The sequence below is a fragment of the Paramacrobiotus metropolitanus genome, unplaced genomic scaffold (assembly GCF_019649055.1).
Source record: "Paramacrobiotus metropolitanus isolate TYO unplaced genomic scaffold, Prichtersi_v1.0 Parri_scaffold0000022, whole genome shotgun sequence".
Lineage (NCBI taxonomy): Eukaryota > Metazoa > Tardigrada > Eutardigrada > Parachela > Macrobiotidae > Paramacrobiotus > Paramacrobiotus metropolitanus.
Window position 1 is genome coordinate 876,071 of NW_026570242.1, and position 20,088 is coordinate 896,158.

General features: G+C 44.6%; 6 protein-coding genes across 9 annotated transcripts; 2 read left to right on the forward strand and 4 right to left on the reverse strand.

Moving 5' to 3' along the window:
• Positions 1 to 630: 630 nt before the first annotated feature.
• On the reverse strand, positions 631 to 3,686 carry LOC129586817 (uncharacterized). The gene is made up of 5 exons (XM_055480261.1): positions 3,150 to 3,686; positions 2,354 to 2,923; positions 1,699 to 2,272; positions 1,517 to 1,619; positions 631 to 1,446 (listed from the first exon to the last, which is right to left on the reverse strand). Exons 1-5 carry the CDS (start codon positions 3,547 to 3,549, stop codon positions 760 to 762), a joined length of 2,334 nt encoding a protein of 777 aa, XP_055336236.1. The 5' UTR covers positions 3,550 to 3,686; the 3' UTR covers positions 631 to 759.
• A 72-nt stretch (positions 3,687 to 3,758) lies between these two features.
• Positions 3,759 to 5,840, reverse strand: LOC129586818 (cytoglobin-2-like). Of its 2 annotated transcripts, XM_055480264.1 has the most exons (7): positions 5,000 to 5,829; positions 4,729 to 4,842; positions 4,590 to 4,609; positions 4,478 to 4,521; positions 4,356 to 4,403; positions 4,152 to 4,247; positions 3,765 to 4,043 (listed from the first exon to the last, which is right to left on the reverse strand). In XM_055480264.1, exons 1-7 carry the CDS (start codon positions 5,152 to 5,154, stop codon positions 3,921 to 3,923), a joined length of 600 nt encoding a protein of 199 aa, XP_055336239.1. In that variant the 5' UTR covers positions 5,155 to 5,829; the 3' UTR covers positions 3,765 to 3,920. The 2 variants fall into 2 exon arrangements, with proteins under 2 accessions (XP_055336237.1, XP_055336239.1); XM_055480262.1 differs by having other exon boundaries at positions 3,759 to 4,043; positions 4,478 to 4,609; positions 4,725 to 4,842; positions 5,000 to 5,840.
• A 372-nt stretch (positions 5,841 to 6,212) lies between these two features.
• Positions 6,213 to 13,316, reverse strand: LOC129586776 (myosin-3-like). Of its 2 annotated transcripts, XM_055480185.1 has the most exons (8): positions 12,730 to 13,316; positions 11,729 to 12,658; positions 10,342 to 11,650; positions 9,479 to 10,228; positions 8,727 to 9,333; positions 7,411 to 8,562; positions 6,705 to 7,343; positions 6,213 to 6,602 (listed from the first exon to the last, which is right to left on the reverse strand). In XM_055480185.1, the coding sequence occupies exons 2-8, from the start codon at positions 12,649 to 12,651 to the stop codon at positions 6,382 to 6,384; spliced, it is 5,601 nt and encodes a 1,866-aa protein (XP_055336160.1). In that variant the 5' UTR covers positions 12,652 to 12,658; positions 12,730 to 13,316; the 3' UTR covers positions 6,213 to 6,381. The 2 variants fall into 2 exon arrangements, with proteins under 2 accessions (XP_055336160.1, XP_055336161.1); XM_055480186.1 differs by lacking the exon at positions 12,730 to 13,316 and having other exon boundaries at positions 11,722 to 11,873.
• Positions 13,317 to 13,544: 228 nt separating this feature from the next.
• Positions 13,545 to 16,073, forward strand: LOC129586707 (transmembrane protein 184C-like). 2 transcript variants are annotated; one of them, XM_055480059.1, is made up of 7 exons: positions 13,545 to 14,086; positions 14,384 to 14,589; positions 14,691 to 14,765; positions 14,846 to 15,052; positions 15,124 to 15,223; positions 15,308 to 15,482; positions 15,550 to 16,073. In XM_055480059.1, the coding sequence occupies exons 1-7, from the start codon at positions 13,787 to 13,789 to the stop codon at positions 15,774 to 15,776; spliced, it is 1,290 nt and encodes a 429-aa protein (XP_055336034.1). In that variant the 5' UTR covers positions 13,545 to 13,786; the 3' UTR covers positions 15,777 to 16,073. The 2 variants fall into 2 exon arrangements, with proteins under 2 accessions (XP_055336034.1, XP_055336035.1); XM_055480060.1 differs by having other exon boundaries at positions 15,308 to 15,486; positions 15,550 to 15,742.
• Positions 15,932 to 17,106, reverse strand: LOC129586856 (uncharacterized). Its single transcript, XM_055480320.1, has 3 exons — positions 16,897 to 17,106; positions 16,447 to 16,660; positions 15,932 to 16,378 (listed from the first exon to the last, which is right to left on the reverse strand). Exons 1-3 carry the CDS (start codon positions 17,104 to 17,106, stop codon positions 16,185 to 16,187), a joined length of 618 nt encoding a protein of 205 aa, XP_055336295.1. The 3' UTR covers positions 15,932 to 16,184.
• A 392-nt stretch (positions 17,107 to 17,498) lies between these two features.
• Positions 17,499 to 20,010, forward strand: LOC129586696 (kelch-like protein 3). The gene is given in 8 exon segments (XM_055480041.1): positions 17,499 to 17,922; positions 17,982 to 18,234; positions 18,291 to 18,566; positions 18,649 to 18,823; positions 18,826 to 18,844; positions 18,908 to 18,996; positions 19,146 to 19,515; positions 19,592 to 20,010. Coding segments are annotated over 7 exon segments (1,398 nt in total). The 5' UTR covers positions 17,499 to 17,629; the 3' UTR covers positions 19,439 to 19,515; positions 19,592 to 20,010.
• Positions 20,011 to 20,088: the final 78 nt, after the last annotated feature.

Consider the following 20,088-nt stretch of genomic DNA (forward strand, 5'->3'; position numbering starts at 1 on the left):
CATTTTTTTGTGGATGGTTGCGTATCCAGTTGTATGTATTTATTATGTAATATAGATATACGAGTAGTATGCGATACCCAATCACGATTTAAACTGCTAGCTTGTGTTTCACTTTCAACGTCGGGTACGCAAGCATCGAGTTTTAAAAGTCAAAAGTGCGAAGTGATTTATAGAATTCATAGGATTTACGTATTAAGCGGCGCACTCTAAAAACGAAATTTATTTAAGTAAACTTACCGTATTTGAGTTTACTGATAGAAGTACGAGATACCCATAGAAGTATTATTGATAGACTGTTTATTTACTGTTCCATTGGGAAAGCAGCAGCAAAAAATCAGCGGAAATTAGGCAAAACAAAGACAAGACTATGCGTACACAGCGTCAGATAAATCCTGAATGCATATCTATATTTTAGTTCCATTAAAATTTGTATTTGAGTCGGTTAACAAAATTTTCAGTAGTTATTACGCTTCGCTTTAAATTTGTTTGGGGGGTAAGGGGTGTATGTTGTGCCTGATAGAAGAATTTCAAAAAGCAGCCAGTAGAAGTAATATTTACACATATAAATATAGATCTACATAAATAAGCACCACTGTATCACACTAGTTAATGTTCACACTAATTAAGGTACAATGTACGTGTTTCCGATTTTGTTTAACACCATGTAAGCATGAAATACAAAAGAAAGCACTCAAGTATCAAGGGCATAATGTACACAAAAATCACAGATAAAATCGTATAAATGAACTAACTGAAAGGCTACGTAACAGCAAGTTCCTCACCCCCAACAAAACTTTTTCGATGGTCCAACTTGCCACCATCTTTAGGAGGTCCAGGCCAGGGCCAGCGAGCATGAGGCGGTTCCATAAACGGGATAAGCCGCTGTATCTCCTGCGATTTCAGCACCTCCACCGTCTTCGGACTGCGTCCTTCCGTGCATATCCCCATCATCTCGAACATCTTCCGACACTTCTCCTCTTCGTCTTTGACCAGTCGGTCGGCTCGTTCCCGCACCATTCTCGCCTTCTCTTCGGCTTCATAGACGTTTTTGTACTCTTTCTCCGCAATCTGAATATCCCGAATTACGCTCTCGTGGACAAACGGTTGTGGTAGATTGAGAAAAATATGGGCGGCGGCTACTTCGCCATACAGCACGCGCGGGTCCCAATAGTAGAGATTCTCCGCTACTCTGTTGGGAGGAATGGGTAGCTGAAGTATATCGCCTCGTTTTAAACTGTCTTGTATAAACAGATGCATGGTGATGACCAGCTGCATTTCCGCGAAATCAAACGTTTCGCCCTGGGCATTCAGGTTCAAGCAGTCGTAAATTTCCTCCGTTGACATCCGGAAGAAGCGAATGCAGTGAAGGAAATGGTTGGCGTGTTCCAGGTGGGTGGGATCGCATAATAACCATTCGCGCACCAGACGATATACATCAAATTCCGTCTACACGAGTGGAAACCACAAATAATTCATAAAAACAGTTATCACGTTATCACGGTGTGCAGAAACATACTTTGAGTCTGAGGTCATCAGCTTTGATGTAGATGTCAAGAGCATCCGCCGTCCAGTTGCGGAAATGCTGACCTTCCAGATAGTAGTAGAAGTTGTTGGTTATACTGGAAAAAGCTGTATATTAGCAGCACAACAGGCAGTTTCTGTCACAATATTCGGAATGTTCAAAGCGGGTGCACTTACAAATCGAAAGCAGCCACATGAAGCCAGTACAGATTATTCGCAGCGGAAAATTTCATGATGTCCACCGGATTTTCGTGTAGAAGTTTATGGCGGATAATCTCCTCCATAACCTGTCGCAACTTGTACAAACCGAGATCAAAGGCCAACGCCACAAAATGTCCTAACGAAGCCGGGTCGATATCATCTTCCTGAATGCGCCCATACAGAAACCTCAAAAACAGTTCGATATCTTTAAAGTCGTGATGCTGCAGGTCGTAGCTGCTCAGCACGCCTTCATCCGGCTTTAAGAGATTTTCGTGGCCGTCGTAGCTTTTATTCATAATAAGTTTTGCCCGTTTACTAGCGATCTCTTCGAAGTTCCTCTCGATTGACCCTTCCAGGAAAGTATCGGTTGTTTTGCACTTTGCATACAGGTCAGCGTTCGGATATTTTTCCGAGGGCTCCATCCACGGGAGCATCAGGTCACGGTGAAGACGCCGGTCGCCCTGGGCAGTTCGTATGCGAACGAAGTCGATGGTGTCGTTTTCGCTGGAGAGATGAAGATGGTTCCGAAGGTCCCGAAACATCTGCTTTGCTGTAAATGCGAATTATGATACTGCGCACAATTGTAGCAATCATCAAGTGAGTGAAATGAAATGGTTTAATGTCATCGTACCCTGTGACGCCTGTTTCTGACGGATTGTCAAATAGTACAGCGAAACATTGGTGCATAACGATGACGGCTCATAATTGACATCCAGCGCGCAGGTTATGTTATGGACAACTTCGGAATCTTTATCCTCGTGGACGTATGCCTGGCGTTCATCATCAAACTTATACTGCCTGGGAATAGTTTCTCGCTGCTGAGGCGCTTCTTCAGCCACACCGAGATACGCTGTCGCCCGTTTGGCTTTCGGTTCTTTACAGGTCGGGCGGAGCAAGTGAATGTGTCGAGGATCGTGGTGTGTTATGGTCAACTGCGGCGTTGGTGGTCGCCGTTCATGTTTACTTGTGGGTTTTTCGGGAAACAGCGGCTGACCGGTGGAAGGATCCCACTGTTTTAGCAGGCTGGTTTGCGACACCGAGGGCATCATATCGCAGCCAGTGGCCAACGAGAAGGCGGTTCCGTGTGTAGATGCGGGATTTATCGAGGAATCCGAGCATGCTGGATGAAGTTTGGATCCATCGGGCAAATATACGGATGAAGCCGAGTCGTGCTGATTGGACAAGAATACAAGCTTGGTTTCTGAAAAAAAGATGTTTCGCATAAAAACAAAATTTTAAAAAGAAATCGCAGCACCGGTTCGAATTTTTTTACTGCGACGAGCATCTCGGTCGATTACCAACTCCATTATTTTTTATTCGCTTTTCATTGAACACTTTTCTTTTCACGCAAATTTCATTTAAACGTGGCAAACTTCGATTACAGTTTTCAAGAACGTTTAGTGACTCTTTCCTTACAGTACACATACTCTCTAATAAATTCTTGGCGTGTTCTTCGAACCATCCTTTATTGCTCTCGAGGTTTGTGGCCAGTAACGGGTTAATATCGATTGGCTGTACGGGTTCCCCGTACTCTGAGTTGTGGTAGCGCGGCTGCAAGGCGGGCCCCGTGACTAATAACGGCGAGTCCTCAGGCAAGGGGAATAACGGCCCATCTCCGTACGTAACCACCGCTTTTTTTCGCTGGTGTTCGAATGATTCTGATGGATCAGTGGCCGGTGCAGTTCCCGCTGATAACTGCGTCAGTTGGCTAACGGCCATCGTCGGTGCCACCGATGATACGGCCGCAGGCGTCGGATTATTGTCATTCTTTTTGCGCCGCGAGGTCACATTTGTCGTGCTTTCTTTGGCCTGTTTACGTTCATGCATCGCGGTTAATAAAAAAGCAGTGAGTACGAAGATCGATAACGGTGGCTGGTACAGCGATACTGTAGGATGAAATATATACTTAAGGAAAGTGTAAGACCATTTTCGGACTAAGACAGTAAGATAAATGCCTAGATATCACGAAGCCTGTAAGTGTGTGCTGTTGTTGTTGTTGTACGTCGCCGGTTTCCATAGAAATTCAGTGATTTTTATTGCCTTGATGACTGACTGAAGCTTCGATTTCTCCATCTTAAAATGAGCAGGATATACAAAACCAGGAACCCTACTCGCAAAAACTTTGCCGTTTTTTACATCGTGGGACAATACAAACAAAAACTTGAATACACAAAGACAAAAATACGGTTTACAACCAGTTATGCATGCTCTCCCGCTGCCATGTGCTGTTCGTCGGAATGCTTTGACGCAGCAATCTGGTTTTCTTTGTATTTGTTGTCGTCCGCTTCGGCCGTCATCCCTTGCTGAATGATGTTCATAACCTGGTTTTAACACATCATTTTGTCGAGGTACCATTAACATAAAAGGGAACACGTTTCACGCTAGCGTGTTGGTAATTTCTCGCGAAGGGAAATACTATAAGTACGTACCATTTCCAGCATTTTGTTCCAAGCTGTTTTGTGGACATGCCCGAAATTGTGCCCTAACTTGAATGCCAAGAAATCTACAGTGGTCGTGTGAAGTGTCTGCATGCGAGAAAGCACAACACTTTTCAACTCATTAACTGATTAACAGTTACCATGTACAAACTGATAAATACAATCTACTACAGCGCATCGCGCCAGATTATTCACCGTAAAATGCTCCGGTCGCATTCCTCTTTTTGCGTGATTCCTTCCTGTCTAAAACGTTACACAACGCAATATCAGGTCTGCAATTGCGATAGCCGGCAGTTTCCCAGAATTTCTCGGCTAACCTTCATTAAAAGGGAAACGAGTACATCCGGATCGTTCAGGTTATCTGCAATCTCACCAGGAAACGAATTACCAACAAAACTCCACAATTTTTTTTTCACGATGGGACCATACCGATCAGGGCAGTCAGAGCGCTAAAACACAAAATATTTAATTTTAAAAAGACGTGTTTCATATTTTTATTTTGTAAGTAGAAATAAAAAAATATTTTTGTGTGGTAATTATGTGCTGTGCTGCGCTGTCACTTACGTACTGCATAACTTGAACGGAATGAGCTCTTAATTTATGACTTTTTCCAATATCTTGGAGCCTGACATCCCGGAGACTTTCAAAAGCATCTTTAAACTCCGGGAATCGACTGAAATACCTGTATAAACAATTTCATATCTTTCTATTAGGTATTTCAAGAGCTACAAATATGTCCACTCTAGGTTGCACTGCGTATGCTCCTGCTTTTAACTGTCACGCGAAGAAACGTTTAAATTCCTTGTCGAAGTCGGTGGCTACTGCGTTCATTTAAGTACCTTACGAACAACTCCACGCCGTTTCCTTTTAGATCTCTATAAATAATTCTCCAGTTTTCTTGAATAGCCCTTTTTTCAATTTCACTTAGCCCTGTAACTTTATCGGGGGCATCTACGCTTCCAATGGACAACAGTCGAGAGGCTCGGTTTCCCATCTGCTTATTTTAATACCACAGAACTATCGCTCGGCAAATACACTCAAGTGTGTCCACAATCGCTCTTTTCCAGTAATAACCCCAATACTGCAGTGGCCGGTAATGGTACAGAAAAACCAAATCACGGCCGGTGGACTGTTCTTCGTATGTTCCATGGTTTCTATGATTGGCATCATGCGGACAAGTTTCCGTGAGCACACGAATTTATGGATATATAATTTTGCGACTGTTAATTGAATTTATTTGCCTTCGATTTAGCAAAATGTAGTGGCAAACTGTGATCAGAGTTTCAACTTGCTTGTCGCTTTTGCTTACAAAGAACTGATCATTGTATTGTAGCGATAGAAGTTAGATGTACCGCCAGTAGGAGTGTCAATTGCTTTTCTCTACTGGTTATTGGTTGTTGTGTTATGAATAACAATCCTATTTTCCTACATTTTACCGACCGCATCTCACGGTCAGAAACAACTTGAAATTGGTCTTGGTGCAGCTTGCTCCGCGCCTTCCGCGCTTCTTGCCCACGCTTATGTGTTCTTGCTCCTCAGCTTTGCTCGCTGATTCTTGCTACGTTGTACTTCCTAATAAACACTTGCGATGACCCTGTGTTGTGTTGCTTAACCGTCATGGGTTGATCGTACATCTCCCACCGTTGTCAACCTGTAAATGGTAGTCAGCTTCCGGTCAGCATCACTGCCGACCGTGCCAGCCTTTCCCACACTAACAGCCGACAGATCATGGTAAAGTGGATTAACCAACCCTCTGTTACAGTATGTACTTGCTGTATCGTACGTATCAGTGGTTCTTCGTGACCTTTAAAGTTCAAATCATAATAAAATCATAACCTCTAATAGACAGACAGTGAGCTGCTTTCTCTTGAATTCTGAACTGCTGTCACTGCGCTTACCGTATTTACCGCGATGCATTTACTGACGCAGTTGCCAATCTTTTAAGACACTAAACTTTAGTTTTAGACAAACTGGACTTCGAAAGTGATCAAAATTTTGATCAATTTATTCTGGTAATAATACCATTATATACAACTTAAATTAAATGCTTTAGAACTGTGTGCTGTACAAGCCACAAACAAAGGTTGGTCGAAAATGAAAGCACTACTGTTATTTGCTGTTCGCAACATGCATCCATAATCCATATACATATAATAAAAGCGCGTTTAAATTGAACGAGAGATATGCATTCTGAAGAAATCTTCATAATTATTAGATCACTTCACTGCGCAGCCAAGCTATTGCTTCCAGTTTCTTTAGTGTTTGTTGCGCTGGTAGTCCGTGTCTGGGATTCTGCTGGTTTTGGTGCATTAGAAACCTGGGTTTCAACGGAGATCGGCATAGAAGCAGTCGCTGCACTAGATTTGGCTGTACTGCTGCTAGCATTCCACTGCTGCAGCACCGGTGAATTATCGGGAATCCCCCTTCCGATAACACCCATTTCTATAAACATTGACAATTCCATAGTATAATTAACAGCAAACACTGCATGCTGACCGTAACAATGTTAATCTGCATTAAGTAAGTGATATTAAATTATTCCACCTGGGAAATTATTCAGCGCGGTGTCTATGGGACCTTCCAGCGGCTCCTCCCCCCTATGCGTTCGTATCAACGGGTTTGCTTGTATCTTCTCAGGTGATCCAACTGTCAAACCTATCCTTTGTTCCTTAAGAAATTTTAGCTTTTGTGCTATGGTGGCATTCAAATGATCACTGCGTGGAAGTTCGTGAACATCGCGAGGCATATCTCGAAGTCGTGAAGCCAATTCTGGTGGCATAGCTTCCAACATCTCTTCTGTAAAGTCGGCTGTTCCACTTCCTGGTTCCAACGATAAACCGACTGCGGTAAATTCTGGCGGCATTTGATTGGCCACTTTCGTGCCAATATAAATGGGCTTATGCGATCCTAAAGCTGGTTTCTCTGGAGAATAGTGCGTCTTTTTGGGTGATAATGACGAGTGGAAGGCCTTGGTTTTCGGACCGGATGACTGATCCCAAACCTGACCTTGCCGAAGAAATCGGTTAATGGCTTGATCCAGTTCCGATACACGACGCTGTCGATGCCGCTTGGATTCCACTAATCGATTTTTCCGTGTTCGACTTAGCTGTCTGCGATAGGCAGATCGTTCTGCAGGTGACATGCTGCCTGATTCCGGACTACTCAAATCCCGTTGTATCCCACCTAGAATACATATATTATTTCGTCAGTGTTTTGTATTCTAACGAAATGCATATATTTTCTGAACCACCTCCGCTGGATCTCCGCCTCTGGCGTCGTCGCGTAATTTCTTTTATGTCCTCTCGTATCTGCCGCTCCGCATTTCGCAAATCTTGGGTGACCTCCAAACCGCCTTCCGATCTTTCCCGATAGTATTCACCTTCCGAGTATGGCGAGCCATATGCATGTCGCCCGTCAAAGCGAGACCTGCGCCGCGCACCTCCTGTAACTGACGACTCCTCGTAGTGCATGCCCCGCTCATGCTGTTCTTGAAGCAAAGCCTTTGCATGCATAACATGATCCCGAATTTTTCGAATTTGATCCGCTTCTCTTGGTGTTCTGCGCGGGGAATTAGCGTCAGCTGGGATACTGCGCACTTGCTGTTCCACCGCTTCTGCTTCCATCGATATGAGAAGGGCTATAGCTGAATCTAAGGAACGCTCAGCCTGACTATTTTTTCCATAGGCTGACTGTTGAAGAATCTCCTTTTCTTGCGGCTGGTGTGCTTCCGGAACTTCGGGTCGAACTGCTGACTGTGGCTTATGTCGAATTTGTTGTCCAACGATTCTCTGCTGTTCGAATCTAGTAGTAACAATGTTACGGTGTTGCTCAAATTCGGAAACTCCTTTGGGATCCAGGTAGGTGGTTGTTTCTGCGTTCAGACCGTGCGCTGGAACAGCTGTTTCTAACGGGCCAACCGGTTGTGGTAGTTCTGGTTGGACTTCCTGGAGCCGTGTTCCTGTAACTACAATTGGCTCACTGGTTTCCTTTCCTTTTGTTGTTGGCTTCTTTTTTGCTTCATCTTCCTTGGTGTCTTTCTTTTTCTTAGACGAATGTTCTGGGAATTGGTTCCAATCTTCCGCTCGAGGAAATGCACCGGTATAAGCGCTACCTTTGATATATAAATCAACTGGGCCGGTGGTCTGCATCATCTTGTGTTCCTGGGTGACCTTTCTTGTTTCCGACTGTACAGATTCAGTATGTGGATCAAAACTGTACCGGGTATATTCTACGTAAGAGCGACTAATGCGATCTGTCGTCGTTGTGCCCTGACTGCGAAAGTAGTGCTTGCCCAGATCTTGGCTGCGTTTTCGTATCACCGTCCAGCTGACCGAGGTTTGTCGGTTTACTAAACTGACCGGTTTCGGCTGTATCACGTACTCCGCATCCGAAAACGGGCTCACTAAAACCGGAGTAAAAATATGGTCACATACAATACAAGAATAAAACATGCCAGAACAAGATCTTCTTAAAGAGACACCTTAAACTGTCAACAAACATCGGCATCTGTTATACCGTGTAATTATAGTGCAGGTTATCGCCAGTACACACAACAAGTATTCATACCTGGCAAATTGGATTCCATGCTGCGCAGTGCATCACGGAAATGTACGCTGGATCGTGGTGCTTCCATGCTTCTTGGTGAATCAGGGTACTCATCGGTATGGTCGAAAAATGTCTCCTGATGAGCCCCTTGAGCCTGCATTTGTGGAGCTGGTAACTTTTGTGGCAGTGGCTTTTTAAGAGTTTTTCCAAGCCGCTTCTCCGCACTTCGCAACAATGATATCATATCCACAATTGATTTCCTTTCCGGCATTGCGGCAACTGCTTCATCACGCAATTTTGCTAACGACTCCGCTAACGTCCATGCCAGCTCCTTTATACGCTTCAGTTCGTCTCGATATTTTGATACCTCCGCTTTCTTCTGGTCCAGCTGCGTGTCGAATTCTGACCTGCGTTGTTCCAGTACTTCGTTCAGTTGCTTGAGCGTATGACGGATGTGAGTGTTCTCGACTTCGAGATCAAGTACTCGCTGCCGCAGTTTCATTCTGGCACGTCGCATCTCCTCGCTGGAGTCCGTTCCGCGGAGGTCACCTTCCATTTCGCTGGCTTTCTGTTCGAGCACTGTTGTAAATGCAGCTCGATGTTCAGCTCGAAGCTTGGTGAAGGCACCCTAACGCATTCAAACAAGAAATCGTTTGGGTAACCAGTTTGCGTAAATAACAGAGAACAGATTTAACGGCAGGTCAGAGCACGGTTAACTTGTACCTGACGCATGGAAAACACACAGAAATCTTGTCTTAAAATTTGAAACATACCTGAAAAATGGCCGGGATCGCGCCAAAATGTTGCCTGACATCATCCGTAATCTCTGCAGCCGCTGAGTGGGCATTCCAGGTATCTTTCAGCTGATGAGGGAAAGATGGTATATCCGCCACCAGGTCTTCTTCGGCTAGCACCGTTATTAGTGATTTTCGAAAATGGCCCAAAATGGACTTCAGCCGCTTTAACTCCTCCTTTACCTCCGGCGGTGTCACGTCCTCAGTCTGAATATCAAGAGAAGTTCCGAATAACACGCCGACCGTTGACGTTTCCACCGTAATTTTGTTCGCGCGCAGTATCCGCAGGGTCTCCTCCAGCGTGTCGACCGAATGCTGAAGATCCGTGATTATGCTGTCCCGTGATGAAACTTCGTACTCTAATTGATTGATACGTGATTGTAGCACGTCGGCATCGTCCTCGGCTTGCTTCAGCGTCACTCTCAGTTCATCCATGGCGACCTCCAACTCGGATTTTTCTCGCTCCACACTGTGCATTAAGTCCTCAAGCTCTTTGGCTTTCTCTTCAACGGTTTGGAGTTCTTCTATTTTAGCACTCAGCTGTGAAATCGTTTCATCCTGAGCGTCCAGCTGCTCTTGGGCCTCGGCTAGGGCCTCTTGTTCTGATGTCTTCGCATCGGCAAAGCTGGGCTGCACTTCAACATCAGTCTTCGGAACAGAGCCACCGATGAAGGAGGCTTGAACCGGTATTCCCCGGCTAACTTGCGCTACTTTTGGTGCTAAATTTGTCTGTGAAAATTGGATAATGCACGTGTAATACTTCACCATTTCATCCCTGTGTCGTAACGGTAAGGTATATAGATACACAACTATCGGTTTTCGTAAAATGGCACACTTTGTACCTGTATTTCTTTGTGAGCCATTTGTACTTCTTCAGCTCTTGGCAGGCGGGGCACCGGCGACCGAGGTGGTTCATCCTCCTCTTCTTCGGGCTCACTGTCGCCCTGCGATTCCCTTGCCACTGCCTCGGCTTGACTTTTTTTCTCCGCTTTTGTTTTGCTTGTATCCTCCTCCTCGGTATTTGCATTCTCGACGCCCTTCTTTTTGCCCTCGCTTCTTCTGGACCCTGTACTAGTGTCTCTGGTGTCACCACCCGTACTGGGTTGCGCTTTATCAGTAACAGAAGCTTCTCCGGTATTTTGCGTTACCAGACCTTCCGGCGTCTGCCTTGTCGATTCTGGGCTTTTTGGAGATGCCACCGTAGGACTAACTTCCCGTGTTTTCGACTCTGTTTTTTCTTTCTCTTTTGTTTGTACCTTCTTTTTTGGCAGGTCTAACTTTTTCATTTCTGTCTTCTCTTCCGGGGTTACGCGGCTCATTCGACGCCCTTGCGATGCTTTTTTCGCTTCAGCTTTCTTTTTACGTGGAACTTGATCAGGTTTTTCTGCCTCATAATCTTTCACCTCACTTTCCGTCTGATTAACTGGCTCGCCGACTTCCTCCTCACTGGGACCCGCCGGCGGATGCTCATGACCAACAGACTTTGGACGAGTGCCGTGACCAGTCGACGGTTCGTGCGCGACAACTGCTTCGGGTTCGTGATGCTTGCGGATTTGTTCGACTACACTTGCCTTTCTGGGACCGCCAGATTTTTTCGTTACAGTGGAAACGGGAGGAGCAGCTGATCCCTTGGCCGGCTGCTCGTGAGGATTTTTTTGAGCTCCATCGCTTACACTATGGGAAGTGTCTTCATGCTCGTTGCTCTGTGAATCTTCACGAACGTGAGATTCGTGAGTTCCGCCTGGTGTCGCCGCACGGGTGCCTTGACTTTTGGCTCTTTCTGATTTACTTTGATCCTGACCTTTTGCTTTAGATCCTTTGGAACCATGCGCTCGATCGTTACCTTTACTCGGCTCACGATCACGATCTTCTTCTTCAGTAACACTTCCGACGTTCCCTGGTTGCCCACTAGATAAGCGTCTACGACATTCTCGAATATCCGCGATTGTTTTGACATGCTCGGTTTTTAGCGCATCATGCTCTTTTATGATTTTATTCAGCATCTCCTCGGTCTCCTTTGTATCGATCCTATACCGCTCATTTTCACGGTTCATGATATCCTTCTGCTGCATCGTATCTTCCAGCTTCGCGGCCAAAGCACCTAGTTCATGAGTATGTTTCCGTTGAACTTCCCGTAAACGCTCGATGACCCTACAGTTATCCAGTTCAGTCACAAGAAATGGCCCATTTAGTGCCATTTGAACGGTAATGAAGTTTTGTACCGTTTACTTGTAAATGGCATCTAACTGCTGGAGCGCCAGTCTAGTGACCTTTCGTTTTCCCGCTTTGTTCTTGTGTTTAGCAGCCGCTCCATAGAACACCAAACCCTTTAGATATTGTTGAGCCGTCTGCAGTAGAGTCACATCACGGAACAGCGCTTCATCATCCAGGGTGACGGTTATGCGAATTTGCAGGTCATTGCTGTTTTCCGACGGAATAGTCATCAAAATGGTGTCTTCCTTCTCAGGTGGTGGTCCATCGGTGATTTTAATTCCACTTGCCGAGCTTAACGCCAGTATTTCTCCAATGTGCTTCAGTTTTTGACCCGTATCACCAATTTTGCTGATTGTATCTTCGATGGTCTCTTTTGAAATGCTCTGTTCGCGATGACGCTCTTTGATGTTTTCCAACTCAGCGTTGAACTCTCTTTCCATTGACTTATCCGCTAAAAGCTCGTGGAACCATTGCTCGATTTCTTTCATGACATCATACTGATGTTTTGATTTGGCAAGATGCAGATCAATGTAGTCTTCGATGTTAGCCTGAATTCCCGCTTCTTTGCCTTGACATTCCGTAATGATTCGGAAGTACGCCGTTTGCTTTTCATCGGCCAGAGTGTGATCACCGCTGATGGATGCCAAGAAGCCGCTGGCATTGAGATGATCGCCAATTCTGTTGACAATCTCGTTAAGTTCTTGGTATATTTTATTCGTTTGCCTCTTCTGTTTATGTGCTTGCAGGTCAAGGTACGCAAGAAGGGCTTCTCCACGAAGATTATTAAAATTTCCGCCAGCCGCTTCGTACTCTGCAAGATTATGTTCACGCTGGTGCTGATCGACAGCGTGGTCGATGGCTTCCTGGACTGGAGTGGGAACTGTCGGTCCTTGCCGCAGCTTGACCACGTTGTTATTTTTATGACCTTTTTTCGACATGGTGAGACTGCAACAGGTTTAGAAATGCAGTTTCGGTTCTTCATAAAACGGGTAAAACCATTTTGTCGTTCGTTTTACCAATTGCCTGTTCCGGCACTTGCAAATGTCTAAGCAGGACTTGAATCCAGAGAACGTTTATGGTAGGTCCTTTCTCAACCGGGAACCCGTGCCCGAATTCACGCTTACTGACTTCCGAAGAACGCAGTATTCCTTCGCATACACCATGACAAAAGCTTCAAAATTTCGCAGTCCACATTCGAATAACCTTTTACACTAGCATCAGACTTCAATCATACATGATACAACAAATAGAAGTGTATCGCACTGGGCGAATTTTTGAAAGATTGCTATCACACAAGTGTCCATCGCGTAATGACTGTAGAGGAGTCAACTTTTATGCAACATAATGGCAACTGAAATAATTATTATTGTTTGCTGCACACTTTCACTTAATAAAAAAACTGTAAGACAATTAAAATTACTTAATTTTCTTACTACACACTGCCGCACCATTGTTCAGTTTCTAACAGGTGATGCCTCGCATGTTATCATGTTCAATCCAGCATGTGGCATTTATACCTTTATTCTTTAATAAGCTAATATTCGGCTGTTCACAGTGTGTTGTTACATTATCAATGTTATGGCAGAGCAGAGACATCCTTTGGGTGCAAAAGTGGCTGTACTTTTAAAAATAAGTACGTATAGCCGTACAGGGAGTATAAAAATTTATTGGAAGTCGTCGCTTGGCAATACTAATAGTATCCATAAATATGTTTTGGAATACTGGGTTTTCGACAGATGATATTACACAGTGACGAAAGCAAAATACTCGTACATTCCAGCATGCACACAGGTTTGCAGGTACATAGCAGCCAGTGCTGCCGTGTAACCGATACAGTAGTACCCTACATTTCAAATTAAAACGTACCATGCCATTTCGCTCGTGTTGTAAAGTTGTAATCTTATTTTAAATTTTGTCAAAGAGCAGGCAACTAATAAACAAAAGCAGGCAACAGGGAGCATTTTGCAGTAGTACTTTAACAGCCAACAAAACTAAAAGCTGAATAACAGCTTTCAAGAAATCCAGTTAGCGAAATCCATTTCAATCTGAACCAGATGGAATATTTCCACCCGAATGAGCCGCTTAGCGATCTGGACGATTGGGAAAAACTGGCGCTCATGGATCGAGCCCTTTGTATTTTTCGTATACATAGTGCTTCTAATCATAGCCATCCCGATTTGTGCGCTGATATTTGCTAAGGAGAAGACCAACCTTCGAACGAGAACATGGTTCGTTGGCGGGATATTTGTTCTGATGTCGCTGCCGGTGTCGCTGCACACCATCTTGCAACACCTGATCCACTACACAAAGCCCAACTTCCAGCTGCATATCGTGAGAATTTTGTGGATGCCACCCATCTACTCTCTTACTGCCGTAAGGTCTAGACTGGACTGGTCTCTTACTGGACTGCGCCTTTGGTCTAGATTCAGTTCAGAATGATGTCTCCGGTTTCGCCTACACCGGCTACACGTTATCCAGGATCAGTGATTTTCTGTAGATCTCTCCCACACGATGCATCTCTTTTATTGTCAAGCGAGCGGAGGCCCAGTGCGGACGATCTATGGAATTCACTGATTCTTTGATTCCGTGTAACCGCAGTGCACACTTAAAAACACACTTAAAAACACACACACACTTTTGCACACTTAAAACAAAATTTTCGCGTTGCAGTGGCTGTCTTTGCGCTTCCCGGAATCGGCCATCTATTTTGAAACTTTTCGACAATGTTATGAAGCTTATGTTGTGTATAATTTCATGCGTTTTCTGTTGAACTATCTGGAAGAAAAGATTGTCGTCATCAACATCTTGGAATCGAAACCTCCTCAAAAGCATCTTATTCCGTTTCGTTTAGTTCTGAAACCTTGGCAAATGGGAGCGTACGTGAAGGTTTCCGTCTTTCTCATTACTTTACTGTAGAGAAATGTTGATGAAATTAAATCCCTGTGAAATGTTCGGTTCGGTGAATTTTTACTTTTAGTGAGTATCTTCTGAACTGCAAACTTGGAACGTTGCAGTACACAGTAATCATGCCAGTGATTACCGCCATATCTTTGTAAGTTAACAAAGGTCAGTGGCAGCATACTTTACCCGAGCAAACTCCAGGAATGTGAAGGGGTGTTTTATGCGTTGCAGCTTGTGCGAGTCACTGGATGTTTATCACGAGGGAATTTTTAGCGGCTCCAGCGCTTGGACATATTTGATTGTATTCGCCAACATCTCACAAATCTGGGCAATGTATTGTTTGATTATGTTCTACCTCGTATTTCGTGAGGAACTGAAGCCCATGTACCCGCTGGCTAAGTTCCTGTGCGTCAAATTCGTTGTTTTTGCCTCTTTCTGGTATGGTAAAATGATCTGCTTGCGCAGTATTGCTAGCCTGCTGTTAATTTCGTACCTGACTCGGCTTTCAGGCAGCAAATATTTATTGCCATTTTAACAAACGCCGGGGTTACCCAGTGGCAAACCGCGATTCCCGAAAACGACATTCGTTCCATATCGACGGGATTACAGGTCCGCTTCACGCCTTGCGTACAATCAAAAATTCTGTTTTTTAAGCGGCGTGTTTTTCATATCCGACTTTTCCCTTATTTGCAGGACATTATCATATGCGCTGAAATGATTGTCGCATCGGTTGCGCATTATTTTGCATTTTCATACAAGCCTTACGTGAATTTGGATGTACCCCAGACTCCCTGTTGCCCATCTTTCTGGGCGATGTTCGGCATCCAAGACGTTAAAACTGACGTTATGGAGCAAGCGAGGAGTGTTGGTCGGTGCGAATTTTCGCAAGTTTCTTGTAATTACAGTTTCGAAAATTCTCTCTCGTTTTCGATCAGGTTCTCAAATAAAAGCAATCCGGCCAAGAGCAGTGTCATTCCTAACTCATGAACGGGAAAGAGCTCGATTAATGAGCCGGCGCACTGCAGGGAAACCCATGCAACAAGAGCCCATCAAAGGTTCGTTGGCGTCGGATCAGGCTGCCCGTCCCCGCTCTGCCCCTGGTTCTCCGATAACCTCAAAGGCAGCACATGGGTCCACTGTTTGGAGTGCCACGCAAAAATAAAATCTTATGAAGAAGACTGCTGCTTAAAGCAACGTGATTTTGATGGCTGTTGAAAGCGATATTGGCGATGCCGCGGCTCGGGAACCACAGGGTTTACGCTGTGGCCCGGTTTACATTACATTCAGATACTATTGCCTTACAGCATGATACGGATACAGGGATACTGATTTGTTTTACTTATTTCAATCCGTACGTATGCAACACAATCTTCGTGCGAATCGAGCAGATGCATCACATTATAGTGACCTTTTCAAAATTCCTTGTGCAGCCAAAGAGTAATTAATAAAGCACAGCTAGGTCGAATGATAGCTTTGAAATGCTATCCAAATTGCGCCATATTCGCCAAAACAGCGGCAGTCTTCTCCACAAGCAATCAAAGTAACAATGACAAGCAGTTTATGACTGCTTCTAGTGTCCAGCTTCGTCTGCATTTCCGCCTTTGGCTTTGGCAGCGTGGTATTTATTTTTGTGATGTTTATGGAGTGCTTCCGAATCATCAGTTTTCACCTGGGGGTGCGTTGTAACAATGCCCATATTTTCAAATAAGACATTAGGCTCCGATCGCGGCTCCTGTACCACCACCAAAAAATGGCGCGGGAACACTATAGAAGAAACATGCACAAATTACCTGCTAACGTGCTTTTGAAACGCTAGCAGAATGTTGCAGTACTTGGCATTACGACAACTTCGTTGACATCGCTGACCAGTCGCAAATAGCGGACATCGTTTTTCGGGTCTAGATCTCTGGTGGTCTCTACCACTCGCCAGATGAGCTGTTTTACAAAGGGAATGATGCGTTTTGCTGTAATCAGGTCAGTACTCGAGTAGATGATATGCAGGGGAATCTCCCACTCTTTATCTACAACTTGTAGTTTCGACTTTATCTACAACTTGTTTCATTCAACTTTTCATCAGAAACCGCCGGCTGCCACGCATGCGGCTGAATGAGTGGCTTATACTTTCCTTCTCGTTCGGGCTTATTTTTCTTATCGTCAGCGGAAACTGAAGGTTCTTTACTGTGCTCGCCTGCCGATTTTTGTAGTTCCGCTAGCTCTGCCCGTTCCCGAAGCCTCATTTTAATGTTCTCCATGGTCAATGGCAAACCATCTCTTCCCCATACTAGCGGAATGCGGTCGAATTTCGAAGCGAGCGCGGTTTGGAATGGTGTATTTCCATCGGTTATCGTGGTGGCATTAGGATCTTCGGTGGGGACTTTTTCCACTGATTTTTTGCGCTCAGGCGCACCTTCCGTTGGCGCCTCGCTTGGTGGCTGACCGCTGTCAGCTTGATTTTCCCCGCCTGCTGTCTGAGCATCGTCGTCGTGCCCCATGAGGCCAAAATGTTTAATGGGTGTTTCTGTTGCGAAATGCTTATCTCCAATCTGTTACGCTCCGTTCCGCTAGATATGGTGACCGTAAACGTGTGTACTTACTTGTACTGGAGACTAGCGTCAGTAAGCAGAAAATCCAACCAGATACAAGACTTAAAAACTTTGCTACTAAATTCGCTATGTAAATATAATTAATTAATTTTAAATTCAGTGCAAAACGTTCGTATTTGTGCGTTAATACAACACTTAAACCATGCGTGCACCTTTTTTCGTTCAGTTCGTCTCCTGTGACTGCTATTGGAGAACTTTATTCTGGGTACATTTTCCGTACTGGGGTTGTTGCATAGCACCATAAATACTTGTTCGTAAAGACGTACGGAATCGAAGATACGCATAGTAACATGACTAACATCACCTTTTTCTGTTGATCAGAAAAGATTAAAAACAGCCATTTGAATAATGATCAACTGAACAAACGCATAAAACAGTAAAAACAATTCACGGAATATGTAAAGCCGGCGAAATGTGTTCGTACAAACCAAAGGGTGACAACATATCGGTGAAAACGAGAAGACAAGATTTGTCCAGCGTATCCGATTCCTGTGGCGAGGCCGATACAAGCAGCTTAACAGAATGCGAGAAAGGCGATCGAGAACGAATGATCGAGCTGGAGGAGAAGTTCAACAAGGGATGGGAAAGCTGGATCAGTCAGATGGGCGGGGAGATGGACATCTGCACGTATAATTTTGATGCCGAGGAATTGGCCGTACGTCTCGGTATGCGGGTGGATAAAGCCAGTGCACTACACGCCAAAATGTATGCAAAAATCTGTTTTGCAGTCCGAGTCAGATACTGTTTAATTAACGCATATTTAGTTTGCTGCAGAAAATATACCATTTCTGGCATTGTCGGCAGCACACAGATATGGTTTTAATTGCGGGTGAAGACCGCGAAGAAGTTCATCTGCACATGTTCTTGGCCCATTCAGAATTCTATGATAAAGTTGTTATGGTGCCGTGTTGGGAGAAGCTGTGGAAAGCGGGCAAGTTGGTCATTGATTTAACGGGGATGGTGTCGCCTAAGGCACTGAAGTTGATAATTGGATTTGTCTACACCGGTGCAGCAAAGGTCAGTTCCTGTTGCATCTGATTTGATTTTTAGCTGACAATTATTATTTGTAATAGCTTACTCTTGATAACGTTACGGACATTGCGATGGCTGCAAAAAACATGGGTTTGCGAAAGCTGCAAAAACAATGCATGGAGTTTTTGGATTATGTGTTTGCGGACTTTCATCTTTTCGTGATCCTACGAAACGTCCCCATGGACCACAAGTACTTTGACGTGGCATGGACCAAAATTTTGAAAAGATTCAAATTCATCTACCATGACCCGAATTTCTTGGAAATGGATTCCGGTCAGCTAGAGCTGCTGGTGGCATCAGACAAGCTGAACATAGATGTATGTTAGTGACTTCAGACAGCTAGCAGATTACACTGAATTGCATGAAATGGTTCATCGCCAACCCTAACCTTTTGTTTAGTCAGAATACCAGGCTTTCGAGGCGGTATTGAGTTGGATTAATCACGATCGAACAAACCGGGAAAAGTTCTTCTTCAAACTAATGGGACAAGTGCGTTTCGCTTACATGGAGCTGGACGAACTGATTGGCGCTATGAAGGAGGAAGAACTGTTCCGCACCAACAAGGATGCACAAAAATGCTTGAGGATGCTGACATGTAGGCTCACGACAAAGATTTTAGCAGAGGATTTTTAGGTTTATAATATATCGGTGTAAATAGGTACGCAACAATGGAATCTATGGGTGACCAGTGGTGTAATTATCCTCCATGGCCACCTCGAAATGACACCATTGCCAGAAAGGTTTACGGTATGGTCAATGATGAATTTACAGACGATTTTATACTTACGAAGCTGCAGACTTATTTAGTCTTTCCCAGCTGTTTTCATATGTACGAGTATCGTAAATTTAGGTCGACACGGTCTTCTACATATATTTTTATTTGATCGTTGCTACAGTTCGGCAAGAGAAACTAAAGAATCTCCGACCCAAATCCAAAAACGATATCTGCAATGCCAACTTGCCGTGTCCCCTGCAGACGAACTACGGAGCGAAGTTTGACAAAACGTGCCCATCGGACGGTAACGACGATCGCACTTGCCGAAGTTATTGTGGCTCTCGTGGCTACGGCAAGATTCTGCCTTTATCCTGCACTCCTGGACTGGATGACGACACGGGCACTATGGCTAAGTCTTGTGCTAGAAGACGAAGAAGACGAAGAAGACGAACTGGAGATATTTGGCCTCAGTGAACCCTGTTATGAAGATGTGTGTCCTAAGCCACCAAGAAAAGCTACCCAAAATGAATGCCCGAAGCCACAGAAAAAACGTTGGTGGCGCGAATTCTAAGATACTGCAGTTCGAATAATTAGCCAACTTTCGTTAAATCGTTGCGTATTCTGTAGCGCTGAACTTGACACCAGCTGGACCGGAAGCATGCACCAACCGGGCTAAAATGTTGGACGAGCTCCGTATTAACCGTGTGGCCAAGCAGGCCGCTGACTTGTGCGGCCGAAAGGAGCAAGAGCAGCCAGATGCGAAGTCTATATGTCCGGCACTAAGTATGGCCACTCTCGGATCGAAAGAGATCAATGTAGTTAAGGGCGTCAGCGAAATCAGCTTGCCATCCGTCATGATGAAGCGGCAAAACCGGGCTCCATAATTCGTATACCCAGTGAATTGTTTTTACTGTTTTATGCGTTTGTTCAGTTGATCATTATTCAAGTGGCTGTTTTTAATCTTTTCTGATCAACAGAAAAAGGTGATGTTACTATGCGTATCTTCGATTCCGTACGTCTTTACGAACAAGTATTTATGATGAAAACGAAGCTATGCAACAACCCCAGTACGGAAAATGTACCCAGAATTAAGTTCTCCAATAAGACGAACTGAACGAAGAAAG